At 33.5% G+C, this 21803-nt stretch overlaps 1 protein-coding gene across 1 annotated transcript in view; it reads left to right on the forward strand.

Annotated features, from left to right (window-relative positions):
- Positions 1-21803, forward strand: part of TMPRSS15 (transmembrane serine protease 15) — a 114401-nt gene that overhangs the window by 42459 nt on the left and 50139 nt on the right. Inside the window, exons 10-16 of the mRNA XM_090270433.1 lie at positions 216-356; positions 964-1113; positions 9404-9509; positions 9804-9954; positions 11547-11682; positions 18481-18570; positions 21093-21218. Coding sequence (XP_090126559.1) covers positions 216-356; positions 964-1113; positions 9404-9509; positions 9804-9954; positions 11547-11682; positions 18481-18570; positions 21093-21218 — 900 coding nt within the window. The remainder of the gene's footprint in view (positions 1-215; positions 357-963; positions 1114-9403; positions 9510-9803; positions 9955-11546; positions 11683-18480; positions 18571-21092; positions 21219-21803) is intronic.

A 21803-nucleotide genomic window follows, 5' to 3' on the forward strand; every position in this document is an offset into this window, starting at 1 on the left:
CAAATGCTTAGACGAGTCATTTCAATGAAAATAAATTAATCATAGGATTAATGTTTTTAGTTACCTGATGGTTTTAGATTGATACATCAATAAATAGATCAATAGCTGTATAGATGGATGGATGGATGGATGGATGGATGGATAAATGGGTGGGTGGATGGGCTGATCAATAAATGGATGAACAGATAGATATGTACATTCATTTTCTTTTGCAGCTTCTCTCTCAGAAACTAATCCTGGCACAATTAGAATTTTTTCCAACCAAATTACTGCCACTTTTCTTATAGAATCAGATGAAAATGATTATATTGGCTTTCATGCAACATATTCTGTATTTAACAGCAGGGAACTTAATAGTAAGTATTGTTATTCTTTAGCTTTTGAATCTTAAGATATTTTAATGTAGTAACAAAAATTTAAAAGTAGCTGAACCTAAAATTTTAGAACAAGTTTACAATCTGCTATATTATGCAAATTTTTAAATGAGTATCTTTTATGTATACATCTCTCTTCTAACTACTTGAAAAGAAACATGTTCTTTAAAAGAATCAACTGAGCAATTTGAGAAAAATACATATCAATATAATAGTTAAATTTATATACTGTAAGAAATCAAACTAAAATTTTAAATTAGCATAAGCTAATTCTGTGGCTGGGGCAAGGTTTATGTAGGTAAGCCAATGGAGGTAAGATGTAAAAAATTAAAAACCAAGAAGTTTGTCTTTGCTAAAATTTTAATGGGGTATAATAAAGATATTATTCTAACACAATTGGCAACAAAAATGTGGCTTCTTTGCTCTTTTACCTAAATGCAATGAAACAGAGTTAAGATAATTTAAAAAGAAAGCTTTTGTCAGTGCTATTTAATTATAAACTCTATAAGGTTAGATTATTTACAATGCAATCTACTACAACTATTCACATGTGGACTAAATCTAAAGTGATTTTTTTTTTAATTCACAGATCATGAGAAAATTAACTGTAATTTTGAAGATGGCTTTTGTTTTTGGATCCAGGATCTAAATGATGATAATGATTGGGAAAGGGTTCAGGGATTCACCTTTCCTCCTTTTACTGGACCAGATTTCGACCACACTTTTGGCAATGTTTCAGGTAAAATTCATAATTAATTCATAAACCAGTTCATCCATTTCAAAAGCTAAACCAGTCTTTTCAGATTTTCTTTTTTAATCATGAACTAATAAATGCATTTAAGTGAAAATAATTATCAAATATAAGAGCAAGTAAAAGCGAGTGTTTCAAATATATATTCTTTACCTTATATATGCACAAGATGTTGAAAAGTACACAGACGCTATTAGAGACAAAGAGATTTGGGCTACCACTCTAAATTTGGCACCTATTGTTAATTAAATGGACTTGTGTGAGGTAATTAACATTTCTGAACTTTGATCTACTTTTCCTTAATTTCATTTTCTGATTATTCATTGTTACTGTATAGCAATACAATTTATTTTATATTTATCTTGTACCCTACAGACTTGTTGAACTTATTAGCTTTAATAGTTTTTAAGAATTCTTTAGAATTTTCAGTAAACAAGGTCATGACATCTTGAAATGAAGATTGGTTTACTTCTGAGAAGCTGAGTCCTTTCATGCTGTCATAATGGAATGCCACAGATTGATGGGCTTAAACAACAAACATTCATTTTTCACGGTTCTGAAGTCTGGAAGTACACATCAGGGTGGAGTGGGGTTCTGGTGAGAACCCTTTTTCTGGTTCACAGGCAGCTGTTTTCTTAGAGATGGGGTGGGGGACAGCAGAGGGAAGGACAGAATGCAGGAAGGGAGGAAGGAAGGGAGGAAGGAAGGGAGGAAGGAAGGAAGGAAGGAAGGAAGGAAGGAAGGAAGGAGGGAAGGAAGGAAGGAAGGAAGGAAGGAAAGAAGGAAGGAAGGAAGGAAAAAAGGAGGGAGGGATGGAGGGAGGAAAGAAAGGGATGGAAAAGGAAAAGCAAAAGCAAAGGAAGCTGTCTCCCTGTCTCTTCCTATAAGGTCCCTAATCCCACATGAGGGCTTCAGCCTCAAGGCCTAATTATGTCCCAAAGGCCCCACCTCCAAATACCATCATATTGGGAATTAGAGTTTCAACACATAAGTTTGTGAGGGACACAACCATTCAGTCCACAGCAGGAAAACTAGGGAAGAGTTCATTCTAAAGCATAGTCCTAAAAATGCTGTGATTTGTAAGTATATTTTTATATAAATAACATATGAGAATTTGATTTCCAGTGGAAATATTAATATTGGGGACAATATTTGAAAAGACCCGAAATCATGGGAAATTATCATGAAATATGGAACTCATAGTAGGAAGACTACCCATGAAAACCTTGGAAGCATGTATTCATAATACCAAATGTAATCATTGAATAAAAGTTATGAATCTAGAAGTAATATAGATCTTACAAAGTACAGAAAAATACAAAAAAGAATAGAATAGAAATTTGTGCATTTAGATAATTATCTTAGAAAAACTCCATCCTACAATATGACTTGTTTGTATGTTACTGATCAGGGTTTGATTCAATTCAAAAAGCACATATGAAAAATCTTCCTCCAACCATGCATGATTCTAGGCATAGACACACAGATCATGCATAAATCACCACTTCTAAAAGGTCTGTCCAGAACCTACAAGTTAAAACCCTTCTTTCCATTAAGTATTATAAGCACCTCTTTTATTTTTCTTATTGCATGACGTTATATTTGCTTTCTTATTTGTTTCTGTTCACCACAGTGTTCTTTTCAGGAGCAAGAACATTGCCTTTTTTAATCTTCGAAATATTAGTATATTTTCAGTGCTTAAATCTAATTAATACATACGTAAAATAATTTTTGAATATCAGAATGAATGTTCAACTTTGACTCAATAAGTCATTTCTGAATGAACATTTATTGATGGAATTAAATTGCTTGTAGCATAAAAAGAATATAAGCATATGTGCATTATAATTTATTATTAATGGCGACCTCTTTTACAAAGATCAATATTTTCATTTTTATAACCTGAAGAGTAAATGGCTAATTTAATGTCAAATGTTAATTACATCTAGTAAGAAAACATTAAAAGGGTAATATTTTTTTCAAGATAGAAATATATCTGACTAATCCATATTCTTTAAACAATGGCATACCTAGAATAACAAAATATGGTACATCACACTACTTCAACTTGATCAAAATATTTCTTGATAGGTTACTTTTCATCTATTTCCACATTCATCACTAAACGTCCCATTCAAGTTTTTCTTCTACTCCTTTATTCAATAATTTGTGGGCATCAGGCTCTATTTAGGCAATCAAAATATATCTGTGAACAAAACAAGCCAGCTTCTATGCTGTCATGAAAAACATTCTAGCAAAGAAAAACAGAAAATAAGCCCTATGCATGACAAGGAATTACATTGGGGGTGGGGGGGTATGTTAAATGTGAAGGAGCACTCTGGGAAAAATACAGAAAAGGCAATGGGGAAGGCAGATGTTGAGGTGCTATGGCATATTAAAATAGGATGATCAGATTAAGGTTCATTGAAAATATGGCATTTGAATCAAAACTGTCAGGAATTGAAAGAATGAGAAAAATATTGATAGATGATTCCAAACAGAGGGAACAAAGCAGAGCAAAGGCTCTAAAGAGAGCACACGGACCTGTTTGAAGAAAAGCCAGGAAGCCAGCCAGCATGGCTAGAGTAAGTAAATAAAGCCAGTATGGTCGAGGTAATAATGGGTCTTCTCTGGCTTCAGCTTTTTTTTCCCAGTGAAATGAAGAGCTATGGAAGGTTCTTGAGCTATAGGAGTGATAATATGCACACTGACTGATAGAATAGGTTGTGGAAGGATAAGAATGTTGTCATAGAGACTAGTGGAAGGCTATTGCCTGAGCCAGAGAAGAGAGCACAGGACTGGCAGATCTGTGGGAGAAGATGCGGTAGGAAGAATGTCAGATTCTGCATAAAATCTGAAAGCTAACAGGATCCTGCTAAATGAGCTACCGGTGTGGAGCTGTGACAACAACAACAAAAACATGTAGTTTGCATAGATGGCCAATCTCGTTAAACCAAACATGTAGTATTAAAATTTATGACAGTCCATAGTCTTAATCTGGTTTGAATAAATTACGTCTCAGGGCCTGATCCTCTGTGGATACATATTTAATCTACAAACTGAAAGCTAACTTTGAAGTGATAATGACCTCAACCATCTAAAGACTGACCTAAAACAATCTAATAATTTGACCACTTTTTTTCTTTACTGTAATAAAAAAGTGTCTAGCACACTTGAACAAGTGTACTTAGCAGAAAGTGCAGAACGCATTTATAGCTATTTCCAATGACAGATACCTTTTATATATTTGAAATCTTTGATGTCCAAATTATCATTTTCTACTTTTATGTCATCAGAATAAGAGATAAAATAATTTCACTGATATTTGAAGAATATAACTACATTATTAAGAGAGAAATGGTTTCAGCTCGCCAACAGATTAAATAGCTAAAGAAATACGATGAAACTGACCAAAGTGAAGCAGGTTGAATGTCAGGTAGAGTTTGGAACAAATGGGTCAGAAACGAAGTCTCAGGAAGTCGTGTAGCCAGAGTTACTTAAAGTGAGACCAGTCAGAGCAGTTCAGAGCCCACCAGAGGCGGCAGAGTAATGAGAATGGCTGACAAGGTTTAATAGGCCTTCCCCAACTCTCATACCAGCGATTTTATAATCTACCAGCTATTCCCCACCAGGGGCCTTTTTCTTCCAACCTGCTTTTTTTTTTAATGTCAGAACATCCTACCTCTGAAATGGAGGAGAATTAAATCTCTCCTGTGGTGTGTTCCCCTTATCCACGCAGGGGGTTTTGTCCGTTGCCTTCATGTTAAATGACTGGAAAGTCTGAATGAAATAGACAAATTTTGAATTAACATTGCTTTCGGGAAGAACATCTAAGCCCCTGAACTTTTTGAAGTCTTCTAAAGCCCTCTCTCCTGGTGGAGCACCAGCTCCTAAATTTCTCCGCTGCCACTTCAAAGCGTTTCGCTGTACCTCTTAGAAGCAAAGTGAATTGGTGGAGATTCTCGCAGCATCTTTGGTGTTCCGAAGTGGCCTGTTTGTTCAGAACTTTCAGGGAAAATGAGATGAGTAATGTGAAAACTTCAGGAGTGTCAAGGTCACTAAAGAGCTAGGCAGACCAAAGAAAGAGTTTCTTAGTTGGCCTTTCTCAATGAAATCATAGTTGTTTCTAACATTTGGTGGTTAGCACAGTGTAGTAGTAAAGATCATTAAAATTAGAGACCCTAAAGTCTTAGCGAGGTTTAAATCTCAGCTCTGCCGTTTCACCAAGTTTTCTGTATTCTGTCTGTGCCTCAGCTCCCTCATCTGGACAGTGGGGTTGATGATAACAGTACCTGACTTTAGAGGCATGTTATGAACATTAAACTAATTATATATGAAAACTAGAAAAAATGCCTGACACATGAAATATGCTATATAAATTTTGGTATTATAACAATTTTCTTTTTATGCCACAAGTACTCAACAGACATAAATCGACTGTGGTGCTATTCTAAGCAGTGTGCAGGGAAGGAAAATAGTTATATTGTTCTATTTTCAAAAACGTATTAAGTCATTTAGATATCTGCAATTCATTTAGCATATAAACTTTCTATAAAATAAGTATAACTCTAGTGTTTTCACAGTAATTATCTTTATTTTCTTATATCTGTTGTGATGTTGAATTTTAGAAAATAATACTATGTTCTAATATTGATATAAGCTAAATTTGGATCATTCACCAATCTAAAATTTACAATATTTATATACTAGGTTTGGTTTTACATATAAATCACAACTTAAAAAGTAAAATGTATCAGTCTGTTTTCTTTTTGAGAGCAGTCTCCAAGTTTCCAGGAAGTTCTACTATCCCTCCAATTACTGATGTCTCTACAACACCATCAGAATATATCTAGCACTTTTTCTCTTTAATTGAGATCCAGACTCGGGAAAGGTTCGAATCAGTTCATGGAGAAATGAGCAGAAAAGAGAGAATGGGTCTGTAAGAAAAACCTAATGGCTCAAGAAAGAGGCTCACTATGTGCTTAAATTAACAAAACATATTCAATTTCTTGGTTTTAAGCTGATTCAGAGGTTAACTGCAAGAACTCTCAAAGACATTCAAGAAAGTTAAAGGGGGAGGGATATGATTGCGGGAGGGGGAGTGGGTTGGGTGGGGGAGAGAAATTGGGGGAAAAGGGGACAACTGTAATTGAAAAACCAAAATAAAAAAAAAAAAAAGAAAGTTAAAGGACTTTTCAAAGAAATTATCACTTTAGCATAGAAATTTTCATATGGTAATGAAAAATATCTATTTAATCTTTTTTTTGGTATTTTTAAAGATTGTTTTATTTGTTTAGCTTTTTTTTATTTTAGAGAAAGAGGAAGGGAGGGAGATAGAGAGGAAGTGAAACATCAAGGTGCAAGATAAACATCGATCAGTTATCTCTCACATACGCCCAAACGGGGGCCCAGCCAGCAACCCAGGCATGTGCCCTGAGCTGGAATCAAAGCAACAACCTTTTGGTTTATGAGATGATGCCTAACCAACTGAGCTGCACCAGTCAGGGCAATGACTCTTTTGTAGTACTTCAATAAATTTAAAAATAAAAAAGCAAGTCAAATTAATGTAACATGAATCTATGAAGTGTAACATGAAACAACGTTCAGCTAATCCATATAGAGAATTCAAAAATTTACCAAGTGTCTTTATTTTTCCTAAAGTTTTAGTAAGTTTAAAAAGTCACATTTGGACATAAATATACACTTCTTAGTGACATCAGAGAGGTACACTTGCAACTAAGAATTTGAAAGGAGTGATCACATCTAATTAAGAAAACCAAGAGAGGCTTTTAGAAGGAGATAGATATCTGATTTAAATGACCTCAACAAATTCGTAGGATTTGACAAGTACAATTGGAAGAGAAAGTGGAAGGACAGGAAAACAAAAAAAAGTTATAAAATTTTTGGGTCTTGAGGAATTAAAATAATTAATTTGCAGAAATGCTTCATGTAAATAGATGAATTAATAGAACTATGACTAGAAAATGATATTGAATTCATAATACAAAAAGGCTCAAACCTCAGAGTGCATTTGTACTTGCTTTAGTAGAAAATAAAGAGATAGTAAAAGATGTTGAATAAGGAACCAATTATATTGCACAGAAGGGACATTATAACAAGTGCTGGGTGAGAATGTGGAGAAAGGGGAACCATTTTGCACTATTGGTGGGAATGCAGACTGGTGCAGCCACTGTGGAAAGCAGCACTAAAATACCTCAAAAAATTAAAAATAGGTCTACTTTTTGACCCAGTGATCCCACTTTTGGAAATATATCTAAAGGAACCCAACACACTAGTTCAAAAGAACATAAACACCATGATGATCATTATAGCATTACTTATAATCTCCAAGATATGGAAGCAGCTCAAGAAAGTGTCCCTCAGTAGTTGAGTGGATAAAACAACCATGGAACATTTACACAATGGAATTTTACTCAGCCATAAAAAAGAAAAAACTTTACCCTTTGCAACAGAATGGATGGACCTGGAGAACATTATGCTAAGAGAAATAAGCCAGTTAGAGAAAGACAAATACCATATGATTTTACTTATATGTGGAATCTAATGAACAAACTGAACTAATAAGCAAAATAGAGACAGACTCATAGGTGAAGAGAAGATGACAGCTAGTTGAGGGGAAAGGTTAGGGGGTGGAGGGATTAAGCAAAAAGGAACAAGTTCTCATGGGCGTGGACAACAGTGTGGTGATTGCAGGTAAGGTGGGAATGTAAGGGGGCTAAGTGGTAATGGATAAAATACAAAAAAATATATTTCAAATTATAACATAGTGACTCTGAACACATTCAAACATAAATAAGAGCACAATGTGGGTTTATGTTGTACAATTTTAGCTAAATTGAAATAGTTCTAAATTGGCTAGTTATTTCAGTACTTAATTTTGGCATTTAGTGGTATTTTCTTTCCTCCTCAGCTGTATTCTAAGCAACTAAAAGGCCAGCTCACAAAGGCTTTGGAGTTGGGCATTTAGAGTGTGAATTCTTGAATATCTCCTCTGTATCTATGCTGCTTTTGTTAATAAGTTGAATAATTAAGCACTAACTACATAGCTGAAATAACTACTCATGAAATATTATAGCATTATATAAAATATAACTGTGTTAATATAAAATGTTAAACATGCATTCTTTTCTATTTTGTATCTAAATCCAAAGAATGTGAATATATTATATTTACTAAGATATTTGACCAGGATTTTATCTTTATAAAATACTTATTTATTCTGAACAATTTTTACCTCACTGATCTAAAAATGCTCTGATATATCTATCGGTAGTTCTAGCATTTTTCTTCATGTCTTGTCCTTCCTCTATGTGTTATTAAGAAATGTTTCAATTTTATATGCAGCACTAGCTGTAAAAATTCTGTTGGAAAGCACAAGATAAAAGATACTCAATTTCAAATAAACACGAAAAAAATTTGGGTTATCTAATATTTTATTTTCTTTATATTATATTTTGTTAAGGGAATCTATTTCCTATCATAATGTATGAGCTGCAAAATAAGGATTTAAAAAATAAAAAACATTTAAATTCCTCTGAGAAAATGTTCAAGGTGTTCTCACCCCCGTGACTTTTCCACACTTCAACTGACTCAAATCATTTGTTGGAATAACGAATTCCAGATCAAAGAGCACTTTATTCAGAAGCTTGAGCTATTTAGAAAGCTTTTATGTGGATTAGCCTGCTGCCTGCTTCTTTGTGATCTGATTAGTTACCATTCAAAGGAATATGGAAGATAAAAACATTATAAAAATAGCTAATTTTTTAGTTAGAGAAATGCAGTGCAGTCAATGGAATAAAAACCTGATAGGCTTTGAAATTCTTAAGTTTGCCTTTGAATTTATATTCAAATACTTCAATATATATGAAGTTATTCCATCAGTATATCTAATTACCCTCAAGGACTGACTGTCTCTAAAGAGTGAAATAATGAAAACATCTAATAAATGGATGTGATAATATGAGGAAACAATCATATGGAGACAATAAGTCAGTTTGATATATTCTTAGTAGTGCTCCAGTTCAAGACTCTTGTTTTATAATTTGGGAGGTCCAGAGCTGAGAAGTGATTTTCCTAAGTAACAATTCGTTATGCCAGAGACAGTGCCCTCTGAGTTTCAGTCTAGTGTCCTTTTCACTCTACCTAAATATAGTTTCTTATATTTTTACCTTAAAGTTGTTCTTTTCTGCTTATGAGTATGTCACATAATGAAAATTCTGATATTTTACTGAAGTAAAACTTTTTGTCATTTTTACAGGATTTTACATTTCCACTCCAACTGGACCAGGAGGTAGACAAGAAAGAGTAAAACTTCTAAGCCTCCCTTTGAACCCCACTTCAGAACCACTCTGCCTTAGTTTCTGGTATGTTGTAGGCACGTGTTAAATACCATACTGTTTCATGGGTAACATTGCCTTTCTAATGTTGCCAGGCTTCAATTTCACTAAGATGTCATCCCAAGTTTTAATAAATTGGCCATTATTTTTCCAACTGATAAAGAAATAAAATGTTGAGAGACACCCCACCCCTTCTCCAGCAATTCCCTCACCCAAGAGAAAAGGGATAGTTCAAAGACAGCAAATGATTTAGAAGAATCCTAAAATGCCTTTATTCTAATGTTGTAGGAATCCAATTATTTTTGCTTCTTTCCAAACTAGGTATTATATGTATGGTGAAAATGTCTATAAATTAAACATTAATATCAGCAATGACCAAAACATGGAGAAGGTAATTTTCCAAAAGGAAGGAAATTATGGGAAAAACTGGAATTATGGACAAGTAACAATAAATGAAACAGTGGACTTTAAGGTTGGCAAAATATTTTGTGTTCTATAATCATTTACTTATCTTCTAAAATGGTGATACAATTATAGTTTATGGTAATATGATTAAATAATTAATTTATTTCCTAAATACAGTCAAATCACTTTCTCTACTTTCATTAACTATCTTCTTTCTTTAATCTTTGAGTGCCTTTATTTTTATTTATTCATTGACTTATTAAAAACCACATACTAAAGGACAATTTACCTCAGAGTGCACTACTTTTAAAGAGCTATAGAATCCATGGGAACCAATTGTGTCCTAATGTGCCCCTGCCTAACTAGGACTTTCAACTTTTTACAAATACCAGCTGGATCAGCCCTGCACTTTCCTAGGGAATATCCTTTTCTATTAGAACATCCACACCTACCAGTATCCAACCACCCTCCCCCACGCAGACTTAATCTCCATTTCCTTTAAAAACAAATTCTAGGAGCTATATCATTGAGAAATCTCCATTTATTTCACATTAAGGTGAATTAATTTTTCAGATAACATCTTAATGGGTTCTCTTCCTAAGGGTGTTTACAATTAAAATATAGGGTGATACAGGCTAATCGTTTGACCAAGTTAACAGTGTTTTAATTGGGTAACTTCAGACAAGAGAGTGTAACTTTACAAGATGTATTTTTGGTACATGTTGACATAAGAAGGCTTCCAGGTTTTTAATTAATCAATGACCCTCATCTCTATTTCTCCCATCTTTCTTTTTTTCTTGAACAAACCATGTTAGTTTCCTTACAATTCAGCTTGCGCATAATGAAAAGGAAAAAATATTCCTTATTTCAAATAGTTTCTGGCATGAAGTAGGTGGAATGAATGAGGAAAAAAATCAGTGAATAGATGCCTGTATAATAAGATTGGAAAAATTAAATGAAATAATGTATAACATGTGCCTAGCATAGCAATTAGCATAAAGCAGATACAGTTTCAGTTTCTGTTTTTCTTACACAGGAGCGGACTCGGGAAAGTCCAGCTAAAAATACCCACTATCCCCAAGAACCTAATAAGTTTCATATGACCACTCTGTCCTCTGAGTGTTACCCTCACACAGTACCTCACACTAGCTTTCTGGATGAACTACAACCAGTATCAGCTGTCCCTCAAGGATCATACTGTACCCTACTTCCCCCTGCCCCACCTTCTCCAACTTAACTGATCTAATCAGTGTATGTTCTCTTCAGAGTCTCTATGTTCTGAGAAGGCAGACAGCTACTTGTATTTCTCATATTGTAGGGGGAAGAATCTGGGAGGTTTGCTCTTCTCTGCCAGACCTTGTCTATGCAAGACCCATTACAATAGAGTGTGACAGCCTCAGGTGAGAGAGAGGCAGGGACAGCAAGAACCTTGGCAAGAAGCCTGATTCAGAAGGAAGACACTATTAAAACTTTAGACTGGAATGAAGACAGAATCAGGGATTTGGGCTCAGCAGGACCCTGAGAAGCCTGATCCATCTGTTTCCCTGGGCAGTATTTGAAGATGGCAGTATTGGTTCTCCAGAGAATATGGAGTCACAAGAAATATCAAGTCAGAGAATATTTGAGTGGAATGATTTCATATGCCTCTCTTAATTACAGATTTCTTTTAATGCTTTTAAAAACAAGCTCCTGAGTGATATAGCATTGGATGATATTAGCTTAACATACGGGATTTGCAATGTGAGTCTCTATCCAGAACCAACTTTGGTCCCAACTCCTCCACCAGAACTTCCTAGTAAGTAACCTTAACATGTATTTTCCCTAATGAAACCTTTAATATTTTCAAGTAGATCACTCTTTGACTTACTTTTTTTATCTCAAACTGGTAATTTTTCACTGGAAATTGAAGACTTTTAAAATATAAGTATAATGGAAGCCAGCAAAATATTAATGTTATATGCATAAGCTCATAATTAAAATCACAACTACATTGTTATACATCATACTCATGATAATTTTAGTACCTTTTTATTTTTGAAAAGAATGAAAGTGCTAATTTTCATTTTGTTTTCACTAGAATACAAGCTGACACTCTATTGTCCATGTGATATGTGGCATGGCCTGTAGTCTTTTGGGAAGAAGATTTAAAATTTTCATAGCCTTCTTAGATGTTAAGATCTCAAAGGAAGTTTGGTTAAGCCTGAAACCCACCAAGCAACTTTCCAAAACAATTTAATAATAATGATTGGGCCAGGACTTTGAATATACAGACCTAGGTCACACAAAAGATTTTTTTCCTGAAACGGTGACTGTATGTCTTCCAATGTGCTCTCTTCATGGAACCAATAATTATTGCAGTTGAGCAGTGACCAGGCTTCCTGGTGTCTTATGGGGTCTTTTAACTCAAAAGAATAAAATAAAGCTTGTGTCTACCTTTGTTCTTAAGTCAAAATGGAAACACGACATCTCAGAGCCAAAGGGACATCACCAAAAATCATATCCATGTCAAAAGAGATAATGACTTCATATCATCTTCAAACTATAAGACTTGACAGGAGAAAAATTAATAAGAAATAAAATTAAGCACCCATTATCCCTTTATTAGGATGTTTTCACTGAATTGCAGTTTTAATGTAAAAACCTCTTTTGTGTTTGGAGTATGGTGTTTGGAAGCTGATCTGGCTCTACAGCTTTGCTTCTATCAAATCTTGGGAATTTTTTTTTTCTGTCATGGAGCTGAGCTTTCCCCCAGTTCTTATTTCCTTCCAAGCACACTTGAAACTTTGCTCATATTCACATCAGCAAATCAATTTGGTGAAACTGTCCAAATTTTGTTTTGCTTCCAAAACTATATATTTTCCTGCTTTTCAATCTTTAAGTTAAAAAAAAATCAGACTTTTTAGATAAGTGGTGTTAACAACTCAAAAATTGTAAAGACAAATGACTGGTGTTTGAGAACAAATAATGAATAAGCTGCTGTTCAGCTGAGCATAGCATTTACATTGTCATACTAGTCTCATGAGACCATATGGAAAGTGTACTAACATCTCACCAAATGGCTGATTTATAATTACTGTCTTGTGTATTAACATGTTTAGGTGCTCATAAGAGTTATACATAAATTCCTCAATATTTTAAACACTCATTCAAATTTTATAAATATCTACCATGTACAAAGTATCACGTAAGATGTAAGCCGTAGCCATAGCCATTGATACATGGAAAAATAAATAAATATTATTCATATAAATAAATATTTAAAGCAATATATAATTATGTGTCCCTAAAAGTAAAAAATAGGAGAGGTAAGTAATAGAGGGTTTTGCAGAAGTGAGTGTGAACTGGAGAAGGTTTTAAAGCAATATTAAGATTAAGAGACAGAATGACATTCATAAAATTGAAACAAAAGCAAGAAGGCTCCATGCGTTCTCACTTAATAATATTGACCACAAACTTGCGGCAAGAAGTGAAATTCTTTACACTAAGCTCTGGTTCTAATTTACCTTTGCTTCATGAGTGTCTGACTCATTCTTAATGTTACTCAAATAGATTATGAATAAATATTAGATGTTATTAGATATGAACTAAGCATCTCTTTTTCTCTCTTTCGCTCTCTTGCTCACTCTCTCTGTTCTCTCTCTCTCTCTCTCTCTCTCTCTCTCTCTCTCTCTCTCTCTCTCTCTTAATTTTGTCTGTGTTTTTCTCTTGGTGACACAAACACTTTTGCCAAACAGAAGTCTGATACAAGAACTAAAGTTTGAAAATGATGATAGGTATTGGAGTGAAGAAAATATCAACATGAACAGAGTAATTTGGGCTTTGTAGCATTGTTTTAAAATTATTGATATTATTTTGTACATAATATCATACATATAAATAAAACATTTTATATTATTTCCTATTTTAAATTTTTTCTATATAATCCATAAAGTCTTCTTATTTATTCCAGTCAGAAAGAAAGATAATGACTAAATGTTAAGGAAGTATGATATTTCTGCATATTTTAACAATAGGGAAATTATAATGATAGAATAACCCACCTGATTTCAATATATAAACTTCAAAATATTCCCAGACTATATTTTTCCCAATTTGCAAATGGTTCACTTCAAGGCAATATTTAGCACAGCAGAAAATGTTAATTACTGTCGAATGCATTCTGAACAATTTCATTCTAATGCCATTTGCGATTGGTTCAGTGAAATTCTTATTTGAACAGAGCTTTCTTGGTTGCAGATCACTGATTTATTTAAGCAGAAATAAAAGGAAACCTTGGCTGACTGGCTAATAGCCTTTCTTTGGCTCTTATTGTGCATTTAAATAAAAAAAATAACCCCTAGAAAAGATCGGTTTCCTCCCTTGTTTCTAGAGATCCACATTGTGCTTAGTTTGGGGAAATGTACATTGTTTTCTTAAGTACAGGAATTCTTCCATTTTATAGCTTCAATCATGCTAAGATTGTTACCCTGTGTCAGTGGCACAAATAATTTATATGCAGGGACTGTATTGAAAACTCTTTAAAAAGTAATTTTTTTTCTACAAATACCGTGCCTATTTGCAGCACAACTGGAATGATTCATGACATGACACCTACTAAATAGAATTGGTATCTACAAAATGAAATCCACCGTTTAATCTCCTGACTTGTTTCTGTGGCTATTAAAGTAATAAAGAAAAAAAAAGGACAAACACTAGTTTTAGCTATTTTATTTCTGAAGTTTTGCTCTGTTAGTTTATTACGAGACCATTTTTCATTTCCAAAGACAAAATAAAAGCTAATTTGTAAAGTTTTATAGGCATGACATTGTACTTAGTGCTAAATAATCTAACTTTAGTTCTTCATGTAGAAATGAATCAGTACCTATATACCTCTCTTGTAATTGATGGCCATATTCCAGGAGAACTTCTCCCTTTTATATTATTAGTGTGATTTGATATTGAAACCTCTAGCAAATGACATTGTTTATTCATTTACTTGTGTATCAGTGTATTTTTTGGTTATTTTATTTTTTCATCTTTTTTACCTTTAAAACTAATAGCCTATTTATTAGAGCTACCTTTGGCTATATTGTTGTTGATTACAAATTTAATTTAAAACACAAAACATGAACATTTCAGTTTATTGTCATACATTCAATAAAATATTGCCATCATGCTGGGCACTATAACCTGTTAATAGAAATATAGATTTTCATAAACTGAGCACAGATTTTGATAAAATGTTTTATATTACAAGCTAAACGTCTCAAATATTTTCTGTAATATTGCTGTATGGCTCTGTATCACTGTGATAGTGATGTTTGTTTTCCCAAATATCTTTCATTTGAACCCTCTTATTATAAATGAAGCTGGTCTCTCCTCCTTTACATTTCATAGTAAATGTGTCCACATTAACACATTATCTCAGAGATGTCAGAAGCCCCTATTGGCAAAGTAAGAAATCAATAAGAATACAAATCTTTACAAGAACAGCTCCAAGAAAAAGAAAGATGGAAGAGTTTAACAACTGTAAATGAATAGAGTTCCCTGTAACAGGCAGGTTATTTAAGTCTCTTCACTGGGTGGAAATGGTTTAATCTAATAGCACAGCATGACTGTGATATCCCGAATTACATTGCAGGAGTCTTTGGCTCCTCTATTAAGAAGCACATGCTACGTTTCCACTATGGCAACGCTACCATTAAAATAGTGTCAGCAGATGCATAGTGGCTGAAAGTGCTTTTGTCGGTTCCTTACAGAGCAACTGATATTTTTCATCAAGTCAAGGAGCAGAGATATATTTCACTAGTTTTTTATATAAAGTTATATTGGAAATGCATTTCAAGAAGTACTTCTTAAGTATTTTAAAGCAGTGAATTTTCGAAGACTTCTTTTTAGTGGAGAAATGCTATGTAAACTGCCTCCCTTGACAGGTTTAATAGTTACACTTGACAACATTTGGGTTCTGCTTGTGTGTTTATTAAAGTTCTGTTGCTGGTGAAAATGAGCCCTTTGAAGCATCAAGAGAAAAGATTATCCTAGTTTATTAAGGTTGATATTTGATTCCCTTGGCCTCCTTTCTTATATTAATAACTAGCTAAGTACACTAACACTACCTACTTACCTACATATAATATACTGTTAAGTGTTTAATTATGTAAAACTTCAATACATTCTCTAAAATGTCAGCAAGTAGGAGTAGCTGATTTTGAAATTTTTCTGTTCCTTGAAGAGAAAGTGAGAATGATTATTAAAATTCAACAACAACAAACAAAACGAAAACAAAAAACTTTACCGGTCACACTGGCCATGGCTAAACCTGTGAAGTATGAAGACCTGCTTTTCCCCAGTCTTCAATATGTAGTGTTATTTTGTCCCTGCAGTTCAACGTTTCCTTCCCTATGAGTTTCATTGAGAGTTGAAGGAAGCATTCATGGCACTTAGAATTATTAAGGTTAAATAAGTGCGAGTTAAGTGGTTGTGGTAGATTCATCTATAGAAGTCTTTGCAAGACTATTCGTCACAAAAACAAGAGAGGAACAGCTGTTGTGGGAGAATACGATTCTCTTTGCCTCTCTCTCACCCTTTCCAAGGGAGAACTTGCCCTTATTCTCATTATCACTTTCTATGGCTCAAATGTCTTCTTCAGCACCCTCTATACAGTGCTTTCCTCCCTCCTGATCCATCCATGATTGATCTTATTTCTCAGTGCTTTCATTAACGTTCCTTTCTCCTCTCCTTCTGTCTATACCCATCAAGAATATGTCATATACTCGTCGAGTGCCATTTATTGAGATTCAGTCTAAACCCTGCCTGTGGCTCAGACCAGATGGTCAAAATGCTTTAGAGTTTAATCAACCCAATAGGAGATAGTAACGTGCTGTGGGATGAGTTTATGATTAACTGAGTTGGAGTTTTGACTTTGACACGAACTGAATGTGTACAGTGTTAGTTAGCAAGTAATGGACTACTTACAATGCCCAAATTGTCTGTTTAAGATAGAAATATAATAATAATAATATAATAATAATAATTATCTAATCTGCAAGTATGTATATGCTTACTTGAAAACTAGCACTGAATATGCCAAGTAATGCATAGACACATTTTATAAATTATGTTTGATTTTTAAAACAACCCTGAAAAATTTTAATATATAACTCTTTTATATATATGAGAAAACCAAGTCTCAAACAGAGAAATAATTAATTCAAAGTGACTATTTTAATCCACTAATTCGAATACATCTTCCTTTTATACACCATGTTGTTTCCTCAAATGAGAAAATGCTTATGGAAACACTTTGCAGAAGATAACTTTTTGTAAGAGATTTTATTATTCTTGCTAAGCTCATCTCGGTCCAGACAAGCCTGGCCCAGGAAGCCATATAAGGTAGACCACACCCTGCCACCCTGCCACCCTGCAAACAGGATAAGTTGGCAATGATACTTCTCTCAGGCCAAAGCAACTGCCTCTCTGCCCCATCAGCTACATCCTGTATTCAAATCTAAGAGGTTTATTACATACAAATGTGGAAGGTGCGCATGACTTTCATAGGATCTACATAAATAAGGCCAATTATATGTAAATAGGGATCAAAGAAGAGGGTAAGACTGAGGCATTGCCATAGGCGTAGAGACATTTACTTATCCCTCTTATAATCTGATTCCTTTCTTATTGGGAGTAAATAATTCCATTAGAGAGTCTGCTTTAATAATAGGGAATATATATTCTTATTTTAGTTTTCCATATTCTTCAAATTAGGTTACCTTTATTCTTTTGATCTTAAATGTAACATAATAATAAAAACAAGAATTAGGACACTAATAGTAATTTATGAATTTTTACATTTATAATTTTCTTCTAATAAGCAAGAAAATAAAAATACAAAGTATACTAAGAATTTAATAAATTTAATATACCTACTTAAAGTATCATACTTTTAACTAGAAGGTCTCTGCTTGATTTTGCTAATACATTTGCATTAATCTCTGTCCTAACTGGACTCCTGGACAATGTTGGGTACAGATCACTCTGACAATTATTCAGCAAGTGAAGTTTCCATTTATCTCTCTTTCCTGACAGTCAAATGCCTTAATAAACAGGATGGTGAATCTTCTCTTCTACCAAAAAAAAAAAAAAAAAAAATACAGTTTGAGAAAAAAGAAAGTGGGGGGAAAAGCAAGAAATGGCAAGATTAGTGATTTACTAGCTAGCTTTTTTTCATAAGAGAGTGGCAGATATAAAATTCATTCTTCTATAATCTTTTTCTTTTTTACTACAGAGAATTGATACCTTATTCACACAGCCTATTTATAAAATATGTTCAGCAAAAAATGTCTCCTTGTCCAAGTTATTTTAGAAAATGCTACGCACGATTATGCCCTTTTGGAGATTCACAGAGAAGAATGGAATCATTTATGTTTTGAGATGTTCTTCAGTATAGAGACCTATTTACCTGTGTTTTCTTTTACTTAAGTTGCAAGACTTTCCCATCCACAAACTAAAATTTATTTGTCAAAATCAAGAAATGTAATCAGAGATTTTCTAGCAACTAGTACTATCTCTCTGAAATCATTATGTTGCTAATGATTTTTATTGTTTTTCTTTACAGCAGACTGTGGAGGACCTTTTGAACTGTGGGAGCCAAATACAACATTTACTTCTATGAATTTTCCAGACAACTACCCTAATCAGGCTTTCTGTGAGTCATTTCTTCAGACTATAAGAAGCAATTGCATATTTCAAAGTTTCCCCTTGGCACAACTAAGTAGATTACAAATTTGTTATATATGGATACATCTACCACATTTATGAGATTGCTTAATATAACAATAACAAGAATAAATTACTATTTTAAGCAATTATTTCAGGTCAAACACTGTATTAGTGCTTAATCTACATTATTTCAGTCAATTCTCACAATAATTCTTTGAAGCAAGTGCTATTATTATAATTCTCAAATTTAAAATTTGAATAAAACAAGTAAATGAAAAAGTTAGTCTTATTCCAGACACTACTCTCTTAACCACTCTTTTTGATTATACATAAATGCCTATGATAAATATAACAAGTTTGCAGTTTTGTATAATAAATAGAGTGAAAAGTATAAACGGCAAAGAGCCAATTGTGACATCTGCACCTTTTATAAATATAGACTGGAGTCAATAAAGCAGCTAGAATGATGTGATTAGATTCCCAGTATGAAAGATGAAATAATAAAAAGAACCACTAAAAAAAAGAAATCTAAATCTAATGAGAAGATGAGTTAACTAGAAGTGCACAAAGCCCATCTCTAGATTATTATTCCTAAAGAGAGAAGCTCATTAGAGTAGAGACTGTTTTAAAGATGCAGATTCCCAGTCCATCCTACAAAGATTCCACTTTGGTCTGGGAAACAGACATGTTTTTCCTGTGGCCACACCTGGTTAGCACCGTGGATCTGACGGGAGACTTCTACCAGTGAAAGAGGATCTGAAGGGAGACTTCTATCAGTGAAAGAGACTCCCCGAGGACAGTGAAAAATGTGTTGTTAGAACCTGTCAACTTTTCCTACTTCAAATTATCCAGGGATAAGTATCATTTTCATAGAATAAGAGAATCTTTATTATAGGAAGATATCTGATTCAAAAAAATAAACAGCCATTAATCTAATTTGACTTGCTTGGGGAACCGATATCATCATCTCCACTTCACATTGAAGACATTTTTTAAACATACCCCTTGTACAAAGTAATAATGATTTAAAAAGTCTGAAAACCAGCAGAACACTGAAAGAACAATTTGGAGATATTTATTACATTTATTGATTCATTCAGCAAGCATATATTGAGCACTATATTTGTTAGGCACTGAAGTAAGTAAATGAGGAACATACATAATTCAGTCTAGATGAAGTTTTAGATACGTTGTCAGGCATTACAAAGTGTCCACAGTACTGTTATCATAAGGACAAACAGAATGCTGTGGAAAGACATGAGAGGTATGTCACACACAAAGTTCAGAGGTTAAGAGATATGATTTTTTTCTTGACTCTCCAAGAAAAATTAAGAAGTGCTAACAAATAAGTTGAGGTGTGGAAGAATTTCACAGCATGTCAAGCAATTTGGATTTTATTCTGAGAGCACTGGGGAGACTTCAAACGGTTTACATGAAAATAATGATAAAATCAAGCTTGCATTTTAGATGAATCCATCTGGCTTGTAGGATCAGAGATTGATGGCAAAGAAAGAGAGCCATCAGCATCACCAATTAGGAAATGAAAAATAACAGTGGCTTACACTCAATAGTGGCAAAAGAGACTCAGAAGTAAATGAGATCAAGGGGTGTAGGAGGTAGTATTAGCTGCCCTGGGTGATGGATTAACTGTGATAGGAGAGAGGAGGTCAAGGAAGATGCAGAGGTTTCTGGTGTAGACAACTCTGAGTGGATGATTAGTGGTGTCATTTACTGAGATAGGAAGAATAAGAAGAGAAATGAGCTTAGGAAGGAGATAATTCTGTCTCCTATTTATTATATGTTGAGTTTGAGATACATACATCCATACACAATAAATAATTGGATAAATTTATCTACTCAAAGACTAAATGAAGAAAATAAGACTTGAGAGTCATTACCATGTCGATGAAATACTCTTCCCTACGAGTGAATGAGAACACATACAGAATGAGGAAAGGCCCTAAGAGAAAACCTAAAGAATAAATTGTTTAAGGAATCAATACAACACAAGAAGTGTTTATTGGTACTAAAGCTGGTAATTCTTTTTGTTTGTTTTGTTTTTCAAAATGAACTACTAGTAAACATGTTTAAATATGGCAAAATTACTTAAAGAAATAGAAAAGTTTTCTTGCCCTACAAGTTGCATTTTAATCACCTCATTTTCCTTTCAATTGAATCATGGAAAATAAAAATAGAGTTCTAATATATTTGTAGGAGCAAAGTACTATTTGTAAGTTTTGATTAAAGTATTCCATCTTATATAAAATAACACAAAGTTACAGTAAATCATTTCAAATTTTACTGAAACCTTACTATAAATATTCATGACTAGAACAATGTATTTTCACACAAACACACACACACACACCAAAAAGAAAAAGAAAAAACAGTGTGGGGGATTGATTTTCATAAAGTGGAGAAAAAAATCTCCACTCAAGAGAGTGAACCTTTTAAAAATATATAAAGAAATGTGTTCTAAAATAAGTGTTGTTATTTATTACTTTGAAGGTGTTTGGAATTTAAATGCACAAACTGGAAAGAATATACAACTTCATTTTCAAAAATTTGACTTAGAAAATATTGCAGATGTAGTTGAAATCAGAGATGGTGGAGGGGATGATTCCTTGCTCTTAGGTAAGTCTGCAGTTTAAATATTGTGAAGGTAATATGGCTGAAGACACTGGACAGGGGGAGAGAGTATTTCTCAATAATTATAATCATTCTTTTACAACTAACAAACAGTAGAGTAGCATGTCGTATTTTATGTGAAGCTTTTAATTTGGGGGGGGATATTACAAGGGTGATAGAATAATGTTCTTCTTGAGCATTTGTGGCAATATTTTTGAGTCAACAGTTTCTACTAGCTGGGGTTAACTCCCTGCAATAGCATTACACCTTAGAGACTAAGAGCTAAAGACAATTGTTATGCAGCTTTTTATCCATTCTTTGTGCATCAGGTGACAGACAGTAGCTATTAAATCAAGTTCTATTTCCTATCACACTAACAAAACAAATGTTGTTATGCAAAAATTTTAGTAATTTTTATTTTGTATTTTATTATTTTGATTGTCTATATCTCTAGTACTATCTGCTTCTATCTGCTTCTAATGAGTATCTGAGAATGATTCAAAAATTGCCCAAAGATGATTTTCCCCCATAATCTATTGATCATTAATTTTTTAAATAAACATAAGAAAAATGTACTATTTTAGAGGAGAT

The sequence above is a fragment of the Furipterus horrens genome, unplaced genomic scaffold, assembly GCF_987537825.1.
Source record: "Furipterus horrens unplaced genomic scaffold, mFurHor1.1.pri manual_scaffold_1, whole genome shotgun sequence".
In the NCBI taxonomy this organism is placed as follows: Eukaryota; Metazoa; Chordata; class Mammalia; order Chiroptera; family Furipteridae; genus Furipterus; species Furipterus horrens.